The sequence below is a fragment of the Equus quagga genome, chromosome 11 (genome assembly GCF_021613505.1).
Source record: "Equus quagga isolate Etosha38 chromosome 11, UCLA_HA_Equagga_1.0, whole genome shotgun sequence".
NCBI lineage: Eukaryota > Metazoa > Chordata > Mammalia > Perissodactyla > Equidae > Equus > Equus quagga.
Window position 1 is genome coordinate 90,914,204 of NC_060277.1, and position 18,222 is coordinate 90,932,425.

The following is an 18,222-nucleotide window of genomic DNA, read 5'->3' on the forward strand; positions in this document are numbered from 1 at the left end:
GGATGTCATCAGAAGTTTGACGTTCTCAGAGAAATGGTTTTCAAGCACAGAGGTGATTTGAACGTGTGAAATTGAAGTTGGATTCTGTGATGGTTAATTTTATGTATCAGCTGGATTGGGTCATGAGGTGCCCAGATATTCAGTTAAACATTATTCTGGATGTGTCTGTGAGGCTGTTTCTGAAGGAGATTAACATCTGGAGCTGTAGACTGAGCAAAGCGATCGCCCTCCCCAGTGCGGGGGGCGGGCCTCATCCAATCCTTTGGAGGCCTGAATATCAGACTGGAACTATACCATCAGCTCTCTTGGGTCTTCCTTCAGCTTGCTGGCTACAGATATTGGGATTTTTCAACCTCTGTAACCACGTAAGCCAATTCCTTGTAATAAATACATACAGGTAGAAATTTATAGATATCCATATCTATCTATATCTGTCTATCTAGCTAATCTCCCATTGATTCTGTTTCTCTGGGGAACCCAGACCAATGCAGATGTCAAATAAATTATAGTTTTAGTAAGGAAATTAAGGAAGTCTTGTTTAACTTGGCTGTGCTTTTCTGATGATATTTTTTTCCTTGAGTTCTGAAGCAGTCTTATTTCCAAAATACGCCTTTTTTTTTGCTGTATGAGTTTTTTTCACAGCCTACACATGACATTGAACAACTTAGATGCAGGCACTCCATCCTTTTCTAGGTTCCTTATGGCCTCTCCAAAGATCATCAAACAGTTTCGGAGAAATAACGTGTAAGTTTCTGTTTTACTGTAATCCCCTTCTCCATTCTCATCTCTAACGTACTTCCAAATTAGAGAAGGATGTTCTTTTTATCTCACCCTTTAAATATGATTTCACAGCAGGTCAGCGTTCTTACATCTCTGCCATGGACAGCAACACTGATAGCCGTCTTGTAGGCACCTGTCTAAGGAGGATCTCCTTCCATTTCTGTCAAGTCCATAATCTCATTAAGTGCTTCTGCACACTTTGAGGAAACTGAAAGTGACTAAAAACATTCATTACAAAAGCTTCAGTACCACTGATAAGTAAGTCGTACTCCTTTCAGCAGCAGTGTGCACAGGATGTGCAGGCCATTTAGCAGGTAAGATCTTTTCTTTTCTGTCTTTCTTTCTTTTTTTTTTTTTTTGAGGAAGATTAGCCCTGAGCTAACTTCTGCCACAAATCCTCCTCTTTGCTGAGGAAGACTGGCCCTGAGCTCACATCCATGCCCATCTTCCTCCACTCTATATGTGGGACGCCTGCCACAGCATGGCATGCCAGGCAGTGCCATGTCCACACCTGGGGTCCAAACCAGCGAACCCCGGGCCGCCGAGAAGTGGAACGTGCGAACTTAACTGCTATGCCACCAGGCCAGCCCGGGGAAAATCTTTTTGTTGCCTGGATTCAAATGTGATATATTGTAGAAAGTACAATCGTTGCTAAGATTGACCAAATCAGCCCTATCAGGGGCCAAGACAGGTGTTATCAAAACTTCCCCTTTTGTTCGACCATAGGACATTTTAGTTGTAAGTCTGAATCAGGGACTGTATCTTCCCTCAGGTTCATAAAGCAATTGAGGGAATAATGAGAATGTGTGCTCATTCGTGCGGTAGGCCCTGGCTAATCCAGCAGGCACTATTTTTAACTGAGGATTGGTGTCTTTTTGGATGATGAAAAACTTTTGATTGATTTAGAAGTGCTTGCCTAGCTTATCCTGAATTTGTGAGATTCTACCTATTCTTCAGAGCCCCTTCTTCAAGGTGCCCACATTCTTTTCTGCACATCATGCAGTCCGCTGTTTTGGTTATTGACCTCCCCAATCCAGTCGTTATATATCCTTCCATCTGTCATTCAAATAACACAGTCATTTAGCCTTTTCCCCCCTGTGATGCCATTGGTATTGTATTATAATCATTCTCCTTTTCATGATCTGAACTCGTAGAAAACATGGTCACAATATTCACAATGTTAAAAGATTAGACTATTTCCCTCCCGATCCACAGGCCATGTCAAGGGCTGGTAACACTCAAATTACAAGTCACTTATGTTGCACACTTAGGTGCTGTCGCTCAGGTGCCGCCATGATGATGCTCCATGAGTGTGTACCCCGTATCACAGCTGACAACGTCAGCGGCCCTGTACATGTTTGTTAGATTTACAGGTTAAGTATTTCTTTTTTTCTTGAGCAATTATAAACGGTACTTTTAAATTTCAGTTTCCATGTGCTCATTGCTAGCATCTAGAAGTATAAGAACAGCTTGATTTCTTCCCTTCTGATCTGTGCTTATTTTCAATTCCTTTTCTTGCCTTGCTGAGCTGGCTAGGACTTCCAGCATTACATCGAGTGGCAGTGATGGAGGGCACCTCCTTGCTTTGTTCCTGATCTTAAGGATAAGATATGCAGTCTTTCACCATTAAGTATGATGTCAGCCGCAGATTTTTGGTAGAAGCTCTTTATCGAGTTGAGGAAATTCCTCTACTCCTAGTTTGCTGAGAATTTTTATCATGAATCTATTGAATTTTGTCAGATGCCTTTTTCTGCATCAATTGATATGATCATGTGATTTTCATCCTTTAGCCTATTAATATGGTGGACTACATTGATTTTCAAATATTTAATCATCCTTATATCCTTGGAATACATCCCACCTGGTCATGGTATATAATTGTTTTTATGTAATGCTGAATTCTATTTGCTAATATTTTGATAAAGATTTTTGTATCTATATTCATTAGGAATTGATGTGTACTGGGTAACTATTCTTTTTAAATTCTGTGGCTTACCCTTTCACTGTTTATAAGCAAATATATCCCCCTTTTTAGATGACTGGTAACATACCATACACATTTCTCTCCATCTTGATTTTTTTACTTAATATATCTTGAAGAGAGTGAGCTTCAAAAAAAGTCAGGGATGACATCATGGCAAATGGTTGAATTGGATGCTCCAAGAATCAGCTTTTTCATGGGCCGGCCCGGTGGTGCAGCAGTTAAGTTTGCACATTCCGCTTCTTGGTGGCCCAGGGTTTGCTGGTTCAGATGCCAGGTGCAGACATGGCACTGCTTGGCACACCATGCTGTGGTAGGCATCCCCCATATAAAGTAGAGGAAGATGGGCACAGATGTTAGCTCAGGGCCAGGCTTCCTCAGCAAAAAGAGGAGGATCGGCAGTAGCTACCTCAGGGCTAATCTTCCTCAAAAAAAAAAATTCAGCTTTTTCACTGAACAATCATTAAGCTGGCAATTGACAGAATCAACTTTTTTTGAACTCTGAAATCTAATTAAAAAGTTACAGCTACCAGAGGAATGCATAATGAAGAAAGGAGCTGCTGAATTTTGACATTTAAGATCAGGCCACTGACTGGTCACTGAGATATTAGAGCAGAAGCCTCAGTGACCACACAGGACAAGGAGTATGGTCTTGGCAAAAACACTTTGGAAAAGTCAGTAAAAAAATGGATAACCACATCCCTCAGCAAGCAACAACAGCAAACCCTGGGGAAGAGGAAAAATCTGATTTCCAGAGTCACCACATTATAAAATTCAAAATGTCTAGTTTTCAACCCAAAAATTACAAGGCATATAAAGAAACCAAAAATATGGCCACCATTCACAGGAAAAGAAATTGACAGATACCATCCCTAAGGAAGTATAGACATTGGACTTAGCAGAAAAAGACTTTAAATGAACTGTTTTAAAAATATGCCCAAAGAGCTAAAGAACGGACAAAGAACTAAAGGAAACCAAGAGAATGATGTCTGAACAAATAGAAAATATCAATAGAGATAGAAATTATACAACAGAACCAAATAGAAATTCTGGAGCTGAGGACAATACCTGAAATGAAAAATTCACTAGAGGGGTTCAACAGTAGATTTAAGCAAGCAGAAGAGTCCATGAATGAACGTCAGTTGAAATTATCCAGCTTGAAGGACAGAAAGAAAAAAACAAAGAAAAATGAACAGAGCCTAAGAGACCTGTGGGACACCATCAAAAATACCAACATAGGCATTATGGAAGTCCCAGGAGGAGAAGGGGACAGAAAGAATATTTGAACAAACAACAGCCAAAAATGTCCCAAATTTGATGAAAGACACGAATCCACACATCCAAGAAGCTCAAAGAACTCCAAGCAGGGTAAACTTGGAAAAATCCAAACTGAGGCACATTCTAATGAAAAACAAGTTAGACTATGTCACTCCTCTGCTCAAAATTCTGCAATCCCTCCTCATCCCACTTAGAGTAAAATGCAAAGTCCTTGTGATACCCTGTAAGGCCCAGATAGTCCCCTAACCCCTGCCACATCACCTTTCTGACTTCATCTCTGACATTCTCCCTCACTCTCTCTCCAGCCACAATGGCCTCCTTCCTGCTCTTCAAACCCATTAGTAATTCAAACCTATTACTAATTCAAACTCAATTACTAATGGGAGGTGTGTCTCCAACTATAATAGTAGATTTGTCTATTTCTCCTTGTAGTTCAATTATTTTTTGCTTCACATATTTTGACACTCTTGTTAGGTGCACACACATCAAGGATTGTTGTGTCTTCCTGGAGAATTAACCCCTTTATCATTATATACTGTCCTTCTTTATCCCTGATAATTTTCCTTGTTCTGAAGTCTGTTTTGTCTGAAATTAATATAGTGATTCCAGCTTTCTTTTGATTAGTGTTAGTATAGTATATCTTTCTCCATTGCTTTACCTCTTTTTTTTTTCAAGGAAGATTAGCCCTGAGCTAACATCTGCTGCCAATCTTCCTCCTTCGTTTTGCTGAGGAAGGCTGGCCCTGAGCTAACATCCATGCCCATCTTCCTCTACTTTATATGTGGGATGCCTACCACAGGATGGCTTGCCAAGAGGTGCTGTGTCCGCACCCAGAATCCAAACCAGCAAACCCCGGGCTGCTAAAGTGGAATGTGTGCACTTAACCGCTATGCCACTGGGCTGGCCCCCATTCCTTTACTTTTAATCTATTGTATCTTTATACTTAAAGTGGGTTTCTTGTAGACAACATACAGTTGAGTTTTGATTTGTTTTTTATCCACTCTGTCAGTCTCTGTCTTTTAATTGGTGTATTTATACCATTAACATTTAAATGATTATTGATACAGCTGAATTGACATCTACCATATCTGTGGCTGTTTTCTATTTATTTTACTTGTCTTTATTCTTTTTTCTTTTTTTTTAAAACCCATCCCTCTTTTTCTACCTTCTCTGGCTTTAGTTGAACATTTTATGATTCTGTTCTCTCTTCTCTCTTAGCATATCAATTATACTTCTTTAAAAATGCTTTTAGTGGTTGCCCTAGTCTATGATATACATTTAAACTGGTCTAAGTCCGTTTTTAAATAACACTATTCTGCTTCACAGCTCGGACAAGTACCTCATAACAGAGCATTCTCTGTTCCTTCCTTCCATCCCTTATAACTTTGCTGTAATTCATTTCACTGGTCCATAAGCTATAATCACCCAATACATTATGGCTATTATTATATGAACAGTTTTCTATTAGATCAATTAAGAATAAGAAAAAGAAAATATCTTATTTCCTTTCATTTATTCCTTCTCTGATGCTTCTCTTTTCATATAGAACTGAGATTTTGATCTTTATCATTTTCCTTCTGTCTGAAGAGTTTATTTTAACATTTCCTCCAAGCCAGGTCTACTGGCAACAACTTGTCTCAGTTTTTGTTTTTCTGACAAAGTCTTTACTTATTTATATTCACTTTTGAAGGATAATTTCACTGAATACAGAATTCTGTGTTGGGTTTGTTTTTCCTTTCAAACTGTTAAAGATTTCTCTCCACTCTGTTCTTGCTTGCATGGTTTCTGAGAAGCTTCATGTAATTCTTATATTTGTTCCTCTGTAAAGAAGGTATTTTTCCCCTCTCTAGCTTCATTCAAGACTTTCTCTTTTTATTTGGTTTCCTGCAGTTTGAATAAATTTCAAATTCCCACTCTCTGACCCCAAAAGCACTCCCTCCAGGATCCCCTTATCCTTCCCTCTGGCCTTATGGGGACCTCCAGCCTGGCCTTCTTCTCTACTTCTCTGCCAATCACTCCACTCTTCAAGTCTTTCCTTGCTCAACTTAGATTCCTCTAGAAGCCACTTGAGCAACTCTCGCTAGTGTCTGCTCCTCTCTTGCTTGCCAAGCCAAACTCCAACCTGGTCAACCCAACTCTCTGCCCGAAGCCTGCTGCTGAGCCCGGCTGGAGGGCAGCCCACCACCAAGGAGGCCCCCACCACGCCTCTTGGGGTCCCTAGAACCTCATGGGCTCCCACCACAGAAATTCTTCCATGTCCCCTGGTCAGTGTTCTTCCTGGTTCCCACGGCAACAGCTACCCTTTAGACTTGCTCACCTTTCTCCACTCTCCTTAAACCTCTGGTCCCATTACTTCCTCTCCCCCCAGCTATTCACTTCACATCTACTTCCCATACACACTCATACTAACCCCCAAATACCTGAAAAATTCTTTTTACTCTGAAATGTTTCAAACATCCAGAAAAGTACAGACACTGGAAGAGCAAACACCCACGTGTCCTGTACCTAATGGTGTCAAATTACCTTCTGACCCCAAACCTGCAAACATACCTGCCCACCCCATAGAAGTTAAGGGTCAGACTGCCTGGGATTAAATCTTGAATCCACCACTTACTTATCCTCTCTGTGCTTCAGTTTCCCCTGCTGTCAAAAGCTGGAAATGAGATGCCCACCCCATAGGGTGGGGGCCGGGGAGTGAAGGAACATATGTGCAGAATGTTTCCCACTGTGCAGGGCACATAGTGAGTGCTCAGTGAAAGCCAGCTCTTATCGGTTCATCTTCCCTCTTGACTCAGCGGATGAGAGAATCTGCTGTAAGGTTAACCCCTTGGGCAGAGTTCCAGATTCTTCCCCTCCCACCTACTCAGGAATGGCACTCCTGATTAACACCTCTCTACTGGCTGCTAGAATTGACATCAAACAGCCTTGCTCTCTTTTAAAACACACACACCCCTCTCAATATGCCAGATACCCTCCAGCTACCGCCCTCTCTGCTCCCTACTGCCTTTCATAGCCAAACTTCAGGACAGAATTGCCTGCACTTGTCCTTCCATTTCCTCCCCTCCCACTCACCCCTCAGTGGCTGTAAACAGCCTTTCAGCTTCCCCTCCACCAAACCTGCTCTTCCTGATAGCACTGAGACGTCATCCAGGGGGCATATCTCAGTTCTCATCCTTTGCGGACCACACGTCCACAGCAGGATTTGACCTCGTTGACCGCTCCCTCCTCCTTGAAATGCTCTCCCAGCCCCCCTCACCTCAGGGCCACCTCCCTCTGCATTGCCTCACACCTCTCTGACCCGGGTCTCACAGGTGTTGCCCTGGGGCCCTCGTTGGCCCTCTCTTCTCTCCCTCTCTTCTTGAACCATCTTACCCACACCTGTGGCTTCACTTAACACAAGATGCCAATATCCCCAATTTACGTCTCCAATTCCAGCTTCTTTATTGACTTTTCAGATCCATGTAGCAATTGCCTGCTGGACAGCTCCTCCTAGATGTCTCAAAGACACTCAAATTTGACATGATCAAAATGGAGCCAATGGCACAACCACTTTGGAGAACTATTCGGTGGCATCTTCTAAAGCTGAACATATGCACACCCCGTATACTTCCACGTATTTAAAAGTCAACAATATCCAAAACTGCACAGTGGTGCGAGGAGTTAAGACAGTGCTCACCCTTGGGGAGTAGTAACTGGAAGGGAGGATGAGGGGGCTTCTCAGTGCTGGTGATGTTGTTTCTCAACCTGCTTCTCACCTGGGTGCTAGTTACACAGCTGTGTTTGGCTTGTGCAAATTCATTGATTATGATTTACGCACTTTTCTGCCCATATGTTATACTCCAATGAAAAATTAAAACAAAACAAAACAGGACGCATCCTCTTCCCCATCAAGTGCCCCCTCTCCCTGGTGTTCTTTCTCTCTCAGAGAATAGTCTCAACTTCCCACTCAGTTGCCCAAGTCAGAAGCTTGGGGGTATTTCCCCACTGGGCTCCTTTCCTTATCACTCACATCCAATCTATTCCCAAATGCTATCACTCCGACCTCCTTACTATCTCTCAAGTCCACTCACTTCTCTCCACCCTCGCTGACTCTTCTCAACCCAGACCCAATTCCTCTCTTGCTTGGACTTCTTCAGTAGCCTCCCAGCCTCCAATCTTGTCCACTCTGATTCATCCCCACACAGCAGCCAGAGGGACCCTTCTAGAATGAAAATCCACTCACATCTCTCCCCTGATTAAAATCTTTCAGGGGTTCCCTATAGCCTCTAGATAAAGTTCATTCTCCTGCTTTGGGGTTCCAGGGGCTCTGTGTTCTGGGTCCCACCCAGACTCCACTCCTTCTTTACCCTTAGCCACCCCTCCCCCAGTGCTTTGCCCCAGGCAGTCCTATGAGCCACAGCTGGGAACCCCCTCCTTCCCCTCATCCCTGCCTTTCCTGGCCAAGACCCACACATCCTTCAGGCCTCGGCTCAGATATCCTCCTGCTTCTGTGATGGGTCCAGGCCTCCTTGGGCTGTCACAGCAGCATGTGCTGCCCCATCCTAATACACATCACACCATAGTGAAACAGGCTGCTTAGGTGTCCACTTCCCCACTGGACCCCGGGCTCCATGGTGGAAGGCATGCTGCCTGTCTTGTTCATCACTCCATCCCAAGCACCTAGTATAGGAGAGGCTCAGGAAAGATTTTTTGGATGGATGAAGGACTGCAGAAGCTGTCCAGGCTGCAAAGTGCTGGACACCCGGGATTTGTCTCCAAGAGAGCTGGCAAGAAGGTAGAGGGGAGTCCCCCTCGAGGGACCAGAGTCCTAGAATTTAGAATCACAGAACATCAGAGCTTGAAGGGACCTCAGAGGCCAGCTAATAATCCACTTTCTGATTTACAAATGAGAAACCTAAGGGAAGGAGCCACTGGCTGGACAAGGATGGGTGGGAGGAGGAAGAGATGGTAGCTGCAGAGTAAGTGATGATGAAAAGTGAATATTTAGTGCTGATAGGGCTCCTAAAATAATACAGATAATATTCCTTCTGGGTATGATGGCCCCGCCCCTGCACTTGGCCCACTTCCCAGGTCTCCCCAGTGGAGCTGGACTCTGGCCTCCTTACATTGACCACTAGATGGCGTCAGTTCCCCAGGCAACGGGGAAAGCAAATGCTCCCGGCTCACCCTGTGGTTCCAGCCTCCTTCCCAGTTCCTCCCCTCAGACCCAGCGCTCTGTGAGCCCAGTGGCTGTGGCCGTGCTCAGCTGGCATGATACTCGGGCTCCAGGGAACAGCTTGCTTCAACAGGGTGCCTTTTCTCCTGCCAGGAGAGGGTGAGCAATGGACTGTGACCTGGTCATCGGCCAGCACTGCCAGCCTCCCAGAGGCTCTTGACATTCTGGCCTGCATCACCCCTCCACCCCGGGGCAGGATCTGGCCAGGCTGACACCTGCTCATCTTGTTGGCCCAGGCAAGGTGCAGTGGGTGGCACTGGTCCCATTGCATCCTCCGGCAACCCCACTACCCTGAGCCAGCAGGTGCCCGCCCAGCAGCTGGTGGCTCCAGTCCTGCTGGCCTGACGGGCCCCTCTGAGGCGACTCATGGCCCCATCTGGAAAGCTGCTCCTGCTCCCACCCTGGAGTGGGACACCTCGATGCTGGCGCCTGCTCCATGCCTCCCCTTTTCCTAATCCTGCAAGCGTGCTCAGCCAAGATGATCCAGCCCTTCTCCAGTATTACAGAGTCTCATTTATTCATTCAACAAACATCTAGTAAGCACTGAGGTTGTGTGTGTCAGGATTGGCCCTAGGTATCTGGAAGGTGGTTGAGAAGTGGACAGATACAGCTCCCGGTGTCTTGGAGGATGCAGTGCAATGGGGGACCAGATGTTAACTTCGCATTACTGAGCAATTGTTTAATCACTAACTTACGTCCCTAATGCTGCAGTTTTAGTCCGTTTCTAAAACTCTTAGATTTTTTCAGAGCAGAATGGAGCATAGAAATTATCCTAAATAACCCACCACCATATTGTCATGATTTCAGGATTCCAGACTCCCAGTCCCTTGCTCATTCTCTTTACTCAGGAGCCTGCAGGTTGCGGTGCCGGTGAGGAGGGACAGGAGTGAGGCTTCTGTGAGGACCTCAGGAGGAAGACAGACTCTCTGCCATCTCTCAATCTCCCGGCCCTTCTGGGTCTAGGTTGATGAATGAATAAACGAACCTCTGAGAAGGGGCTTGCCCGACGCTGTCCCTTCTCTGTGGAGAGCTGGGGACTCCAAAGCAGGCCCTGCTGGTCTCTCCCGCTCCCATCCTGGGAGGGGGAGCTGGCCCGCCCAGTGCCCTTCCTGCCCCCAATGCCGCGGGCTCCCTAGGCGCCCTCTTGGCAACAGAACAGAGGGCATCCAGAGCGGGTGGCAACTCGCCCCGCCATGGGCTCGGAGCGGCGGGCGATAGGCGCTGGGGGGACGCGGAGATAGACAGACAGATAGCGCTCCCCTCGCCCGGCCCCCGCCCCCACCTTTCCCACACCTCGCCTCCCCGGAGCCGCTCAGACTTGGCGGGCACTCCTGCCCCTCGGCCTGCTAACCGTGGCCCTCTGTCTCCACCACCTGCAGCTCTCAAAGCCCTTGGAGTCGCTGGAAGCCTGCACCGGGGATCTGACTTTGGAAAGGGGCACAGAGCCCCCAGCACACTTGTCTCCCTGACAGAGTCCACGAAGGAGACCCCCCCTCCGCCCCCGCCCTCGACCCCGCTCAGTGCTTGGCGAGACTTGGGGAGGCCGCAGAGCCCAGGAGTGACCACAAGGTGGCGCGCTGGCACTGCGTGTCCCGGGACGCCAGGCGGGGGAAGCGGACAGGAGGAGAATTGACGCGGCAGCCTGTATGAAGGTTGTATGCAGCTAGGAACTGAGATTTGAAGGAGCTCCCCGATCCCCAGGGAAAAGGCGGAGAGCAGAATTGGTGGTAGAAGGGTGAAATGGGCTAGACGTTGGGAACAACTTGAATGACCCAGAAGCCTGGCCTTGTGAGCCAGACAGGATTAGGAGCTGGGGGTCCCCAGCAAGGGAAACCTCTTCTTCAGGGCCTTCTTGGGGAGACAGGGTTCAATGGCGCATCATGGTTCCCAGCTACTGGAGATTGGGAAGGTCCTGAGAGTTTTACACACATCTGCATACAACTACCCATTCACACACAGACACACCGTCCCACGGCCCTCCACTCACACTGCTTACACACCCACACACACTGCTGCACTCTCACACATGCATTCCTGCACTCAGGTACATCTCTGTATACTGTGCAACATGGGAAATCCTCACATCACACACCCTAGCACACCCATCCCATATACCTGATCTTTAAAAACGCCCACAATCCCCCAGTGCTGTCCCCAAAGCACAGACTCTGCCCCAAACTTACTGAAGCACACAGTCAGAGAGCCAGGCTGTATCCCATCCAACCCCATGGGGACCCCAGGTCCCCTGCACCGTCCAGCAAGCCTGGGCCATCTCTGAAACTGCACACACATAGTTACAGAAACAACTCCAATATCACCACCCGCAGGCAGTGCAACCCTACCCTCCCCAGAAGCCCGGAAATCCACACATATTTGCCCCCCCTCAGCCCCCTCCAACAGGACCCTCCGTGGACCCAGTTATGACTTTCATAAGCCCAAGGCACTTCTGCCTGATGGGCCCCCTCGTCTATTAAAAATAATAATAATTTAAATTACATTTTATGAGTGGATTGAGGTAAAGACAATGTATTATCATATATTCAAATATTTTCTTCAAAATTTCTTTTCTTATGATTTTAAAAGAAATTAAAACATTTTCCTGGGCCCTGGGTCCTCCCCACGTTAGGCACGTTTGTCTGCCTGTCATTTGCACAGCGCTGGCTCACACACACACATACATCCCACCATGGACCACCTCCCTCCACAAACACCCAATGACAAATTCCTCTCCTTTCCCATTGCACCTAAGCCCACCTCCCACCCCCAGCCGGGGAGACAGACAGACTGACAGATCCCGAGGGCTCTGCAAAACCACCCTCCCCCATCCCCTTCCTTCGGAGACACTGGGGGTTTTATCTGGGCTGGGGGAGGGAGCGACAGGAGGAGGAATGAGGGTGTGTGTGTGTGTGTGTGTGTGTGTTTTGGGTAACAACAAAGAATGGGGGAGAGTGAGGGGGGAGAGAGAGAGAGGGAGAGAAAGAACGACAGAGCGAAAGAGCATGTTTTGCCTCGAAGGCAAGACTTGCAGCCAATCAGAGCGTTGGAGCCTCCCTCGGCGACTCTACTATTGAGTCTATAACCGGCTGGCCGGGCGGAGCTGGCAGCATTTGACTGTGGCTTGGGACGCGACGAGAGGCGCGCAGCGACTGCCTGAAGGCCGGCGATGGTCTAAGCGCCCCTCGGCCTCCCCTCCCCCGAGACTCTGCCGGGCCCTCCCCTCGCCATCCGGACACACACCCCTGCCTCGTCTCCTCCGCCTCCCCCGCGCTTCTGCCGGCTTCTGCGCTCCGCTCTGCGGCCGAGGCCAACCCCGGGGTGGCCCGGCGCCCGCCAGGATGAGTGGCTCCTTCGATCGCAAACTCAGCAGCATCCTCACCGATATCTCCAGCTCGCTTAGCTGCCATGCGGGCTCGAAGGACTCGCCCACCCTGCCCGAGTCTTCGGTCACTGATCTGGGCTACTACAGCGCTCCTCAGCACGACTACTACTCGGGCCAGCCCTACGGCCAGACCGTGAACCCCTACACCTACCACCACCAGTTCAATCTCAACGGGCTTGCAGGCACGGGCGCTTACTCGCCCAAGTCGGAATATACCTATGGAGCCTCCTACCGGCAATACGGAGCGTACCGGGAGCAGCCGCTGCCCGCCCAGGACCCAGGTGAGGACCACGGGGTCGCGGAAGGGTGGGAGACGCTGGAAGATGCCGAGGGAGAGAAAGGCAGGGAACGGAAGCTGAAATCTAGGGGCGCGTCAAGGGTAAGAAAAGTACTGTGTGGAGTTAGAGAAGGTGGGCTAGATGACCCCCAGAGGGGACAGATGACCTTCCAGTCCTGAGACTGCACGCGTTCGGGGCGCGGTGGTCTCGGGCGAGGATCGCGGTGAACCGGGCGAGGGAGGAGAGGGCTGTGGCTGTCAGGGAACTTCCTAATCGAGGTGCTTTCGCGGGCACTTCAGCAAGGGGGCCTCCATCGGGTTGCACCGGGCTTTCGGGTAGGCAGCGGGGACCGGGAGCTCCAGGGACCCTCTGGATCTGGGCTGGGGAGGGGGGAAATGGTGAGGGCGACATGGAGAGAGACCCACAGAATTACGGGAAAACAGGGAAGCAGCGACTGAGAAGTAAAGAAGCTGAAAGAGAAAAGTGGAGACGCAGCAAAAGAGAAATGTGGAGGGACAAAGTGAGAGGAAGGAGAGAAGAAAGGAACAGAGGAACGGACGGAAAGAAAGAAGGATGGAAAGAGGAAAGAAGGAAGGAAGGAGTCTGTACTATCCTTGCAACTTTTCTGAAAATGTAAAACTATTCTAAAATAAAAAGTTAAAAAAAAAAAAAGGGAAGGAAGAACGGACGGGAAAGAGCGAGAAAAGCGACTGCGGGCAAGGTGGGGGTGAGAAGGGGGCGGCCAGCAGCCGGGGGGCGAGGAGCTGCGAGGCTGGGAGGTGACGCGGGAGGTGTCGTGAGCGGAGCCGCCGCCGTCCCCGCCCGGGCGGTTGCTGGCGCCGGGGACCGCGCTCCGGGGCCGGGCGCGGAGCTGGGAGCCGGGAGCGCCGGGTCTTGGGCGCCGCCGGTCCGGCTCTGTCGCCGCGGCTCCCTCCCGCGGGCGCACAGCCGGGAAATCCAGGGGCGAGTCGGTGGGCTGGAGGTGGGGGACGTCCCGCCGGGCCCTGGGGGGCGCAGAGCCGCAGGCCGAGGCTGAGCCGTCCCCCGCCCGGTGTGTTGTCCGCAGTTTCCGTGAAGGAGGAGCCGGAAGCCGAGGTGCGCATGGTGAACGGGAAGCCCAAGAAGGTCCGAAAGCCGCGCACGATCTACTCCAGCTATCAGCTGGCCGCCCTGCAGCGCCGCTTCCAGAAGGCCCAGTACCTGGCGCTGCCCGAGCGCGCCGAGCTGGCCGCGCAGCTGGGCCTCACGCAGACGCAGGTCAGTGTGGGGCGTTGGGGGGGCCGCGCGGGACCCCGGGGCTCTCCCGGCGCCGCTGAGCCGAGCCTGGCTGGCCTTTTAAAGTCCCTGCAAGTCCCTGAAAACCTTGCCTGTGGGCAGGGAACCCCAAAGTCTCCCTTTCTGTTGGAAATCTCTGCATTAGCACGTGTACAGGCGTGCATATTTGTGAACCCATGCCCCTGTGTATGTCTGTCACAAGGAGAGGTGTCCTCCTCCCTCTGGCCCAGAGTCCCCAACTCCCACTGACCCCCAACAGTGCTGGTCACTCACTTAGTAGAAGTCCACACGTGTCATACGCCCCCACCCCCCAGCCCTGGCTAGGCGTGTGTGTGTAGAGGTGTATACACACATGTATACACATGTGTGTTTGTTCACATGCTAATAGGTCTGTGTACACGTGGCAATGCTCACATAAGGAGTGCGACCTTTCAAAGGTCACTGTGTTTATAGATGGAGGGGCACACGTCCGTGACTTTGCACGCTCTTGGGTGCATGTACACAAATTTGTGCCTGTATCAAAGCACCACATTCCTGCCCAGCACTCAAACGCTCCACCCCTTCCTCTGCCCCCAGCCAAGAGGAGGATAGGGACTCAGAGGTGGGAGCCCCACTCCCACCCTCAGCCTGTCCCTAAAGTCCCCAGCAGCCTGTCACTGCTCAGGGGAGGAGTGGTGGACGCCTGGCTCCCCACAGGTGTTGACAGGCAAGCCTGGGTTGCGGCTGCGTGGGGCCCGGTCCGCCGGGAATCTGGGTCAGCCGGTGAGGAGCTGATTCATTGTTTGTACCAGTCATGGGATGGGGAGTGGCAGGAGGAGGGGGAGATACCCCAAGGGAAATTTGGGGATCATGGCTCACCTGTTCCTGAGTCCCCAGGTCACCCCCATTAGCCAGCCCTGGAGGGCTCCTCCATACCCTAGTGTGTGTGAATGCCGGTGCTCATGTTTGTGGGGTGTTTATCTGGGTGTATCTGTGCATGCATGTATGTATCTTTATAGTTCAGCGTGTGTGTGTGAGGCTGTGAGTGGGTACGTTCCTGCGCATGGAGATGCTTATGTGGGTGTGTGTTTGTCTCTGTGTATCTGGGCGCCTCTGCTTATGGGTTTCTAATGTGAACAAAATGCCATAAACTGCCTAGCCCCCACTGGGCTGCCTTTTATTGAGTGCGTACTACATACCAGGCTGTTCTAAGTTCTTTGGCTGTCTTAAAGTCTTTGAGTGTCATAATGACCTTAGGAGGTAGGTAATAGTGCTGCCATCATCCCCATTTTGCAGATGAGAAAGGCAAGAACCAGAGAGGTTAAGTAACGCCCAAGGTGGCAGAGTGCAATTTGGACCCAGGTGGTTGAAGGATCCTAGCCACAGTTCTATCCCAGATAGCAAAAAGATGCTGGCCTGGAAGTCATGATGCCTGGGTTTTGTCTGGGTCTTGTTGTGTGACATTGGGCGCTGGCCTTGCCCTCTGTAGCTGGGTTCCCTGTGGGGGTTTTCACCCAGCATGTTGAGAGGCTAATTCGCTCCCCCTTTCTTCTCTGGCGCAGGTGAAAATCTGGTTCCAGAACCGCCGCTCCAAATTCAAGAAGCTCTACAAGAATGGGGAGGTGCCCCTGGAGCATAGCCCCAACAACAGCGACTCCATGGCCTGCAACTCACCACCGTCACCCGCCCTCTGGGACACCTCCTCCCACTCCACTCCAGCCCCTGCGCGCAGTCAGCTGGCCCCGCCGCTCCCATACAGTGCCTCGCCCAGCTACCTGGACGACCCCACCAACTCCTGGTACCATGCACAGAACCTGAGTGGACCCCACTTACAGCAGCAGCCGCCTCAGCCGGCCACCCTGCACCATGCCTCCCCCGGGCCCCCGCCCAACCCTGGGGCTGTGTACTGAGCACCCACCTGGCCTGAACCTCCCACGAAGGACCCCCGGGACCAGGCAGAAGGCACCTCCGTCCTAGCCGACACTCAGGAATCATCGAGGAGCACAGGGGAAAGAGCAGCCCCTTTCCCCCTTCCTTTGCCCCTTCCTCCAAGGACCTAAGAGCTTCCAGATGAAATTTGCATGGACCAAGGATGTCCCCTGAACCTCCCTCCCCCTGCCTAGACACTGGGGGTACCCCTCCAGATGTTGGGGCACTCCACTCCAGCTGGGACAGCTGTTCCCCTTCTGCTGCAGGAGCCTGGATTGGCTTTAAAGGGCCCATCATCTTCCAGCTTCGAAAACTTCATACTTGTTCCCCAGACTTGGGGACTGGGGAGACTGTGGAGCGTTTGTGGGGCCAGCCTGGGCTGGGACACCAGGCTTTGTGGATTCTGGGACCTGCCAGGCCTGGTTCCTCTGAGCTACCTGTGGCTCCCCCCGTCCTGAGCATCCCCTCTGCCAAAAAGACATTGGACATCGTGACTGGGACTCAGGGTGAGGACCTCAACCAGCCCCTGCCCCGCACTTCTAGCCCTCATTTAAGATTTGAGGGTTAAACCAAAGAACCCCCCCCCCCCCAAGTGAGAGAATCTTTTAATATTTGTGGCTTTAGAGGGAAGAACTCAAGGAGCCATCTCTTCTCCCTCTCTGGTCGGAGAGGAGGAGCGGGTCTCTGATGTTTCCTAAGGACCCATTTCTTATTCCATGTACAGGACTTTGCACAACTTTTGTTTTAAAAGCTGTTGAAAAAATAGGAAAACAAAGGGCATTGTTAACAGATAGGACCATCTCCCCTGCGCGGGTGTCTCTGCTCTGTGCCCCGCCCCGCCACCGCTTCCTCTCCTTCAGTAAGTTGATAGTTTTGGCGCCAACCCCCAAATCTCCCAGGAGAAATACCAGGCAAGACAACCCCCAAAACACCCTCTTTCTGGTGGCCTTGGAAACAGATGGCTCCCGCTGAGATGGAGAATGTCGGGTGAGGTGCACGGGGAGAGGGGGAGGATTATAACCCGGTGCCTTTAGGGGTGAGAGGGTGTCTGGAGGGCTGGTGGCGCTGCCCCTCCTTGTCCCAGACGTCCCCTTGGAGCTAACTTTCCTCCACCCCTCGTGTGGTCAAGCATCGAAGCGAAGGAGAGGTAGAAGACTGTAGCTATATATATAGTATGTATTTTTTTTAAGAGCAACAGAGAAGCAGCCTCCTCCCTACTGTGGTTTCCTATTTATGTGGCCCTTTCCTCTTGGATGTACCTGCCTGTGCGTCGCAAGCCGAGAGAAACAGGGATGTGGGCTCTGGCTGGATTCGGGTTTAGTGGGAGGCTCAGCAGAGAGGAGAGACATGGTAGGTCTCGAAGAGTCCCACCCTAAGGGACAGGAACGAAGCCAGCTCCCACTCCCTCCCAGCCTTCTCATTTCTCCTTTCTTACTGGACCCATCTTTATATATAAAGTTAATAAAAAAGAAGAAAATAACCGCTGAGCTCTTTGAACTGGAGGCTGGAGACAGACAGCTCTCGGGGAGGGCCTGGGAGTTGGGGAAGGTGTTCGGTGGGGACGGAGCTCTGTGCCTCCAGGGTGACAGGCGCTCCTGACCCGGTGGCTGCCCCCAACCTGGGCAGGTCTGGGTGGGTGGGAGGCTCCCAGCCATGGCCTCCCTGACTCCACTCTGCTTGGCGGCTTGGCGTTCCCTGCCAGTCAGCTGGCCTCCACCACTGCCGCCGCCGGGTCACCTCAGGGCTGCTCTTTGATCTTGGGCTCACACGAAGACATGCTTGCACACGCGTGTAAACCCCCTGCCTCCACACCCAGGCACTCCCTGGCCCCTCACCCTCCTGTCTATCCCTTCCAGCTTGGGGCGAGGGTGGAGCCTCAGGCAGGGGAACACCACTGCTCCCACAGCTGGCAAGGACCCCAGGTCATTGGGATCCAGGCTGGAAGATGGAGATGAGGGGGTTCTGTGTTTACCTTCTGGTAGGGGGGGCGCTCGGGCCCTGACTCAGAGGCTTTTTGCTGCTGCCGCTGACTGCTTGGGCCCGCATTGCTGCCATCCTCCTCTTCCAGCTGCCCAGCTCCAAGACCTTGGAGACGGAGAGCTGGAGGCGGTAGAATGAATGGAGGTGG

General features: G+C 50.8%; 1 protein-coding gene across 1 annotated transcript; it reads left to right on the top strand.

Moving 5' to 3' along the window:
• The first annotated feature begins 12,360 nt into the window (after positions 1-12,360).
• On the top strand, positions 12,361-17,574 carry DLX3 (distal-less homeobox 3). The gene is made up of 3 exons (XM_046675512.1): positions 12,361-12,914; positions 13,978-14,168; positions 15,728-17,574. The coding sequence occupies exons 1-3, from the start codon at positions 12,590-12,592 to the stop codon at positions 16,073-16,075; spliced, it is 864 nt and encodes a 287-aa protein (XP_046531468.1). The 5' UTR covers positions 12,361-12,589; the 3' UTR covers positions 16,076-17,574.
• The last annotated feature ends 648 nt before the right edge of the window (positions 17,575-18,222 follow it).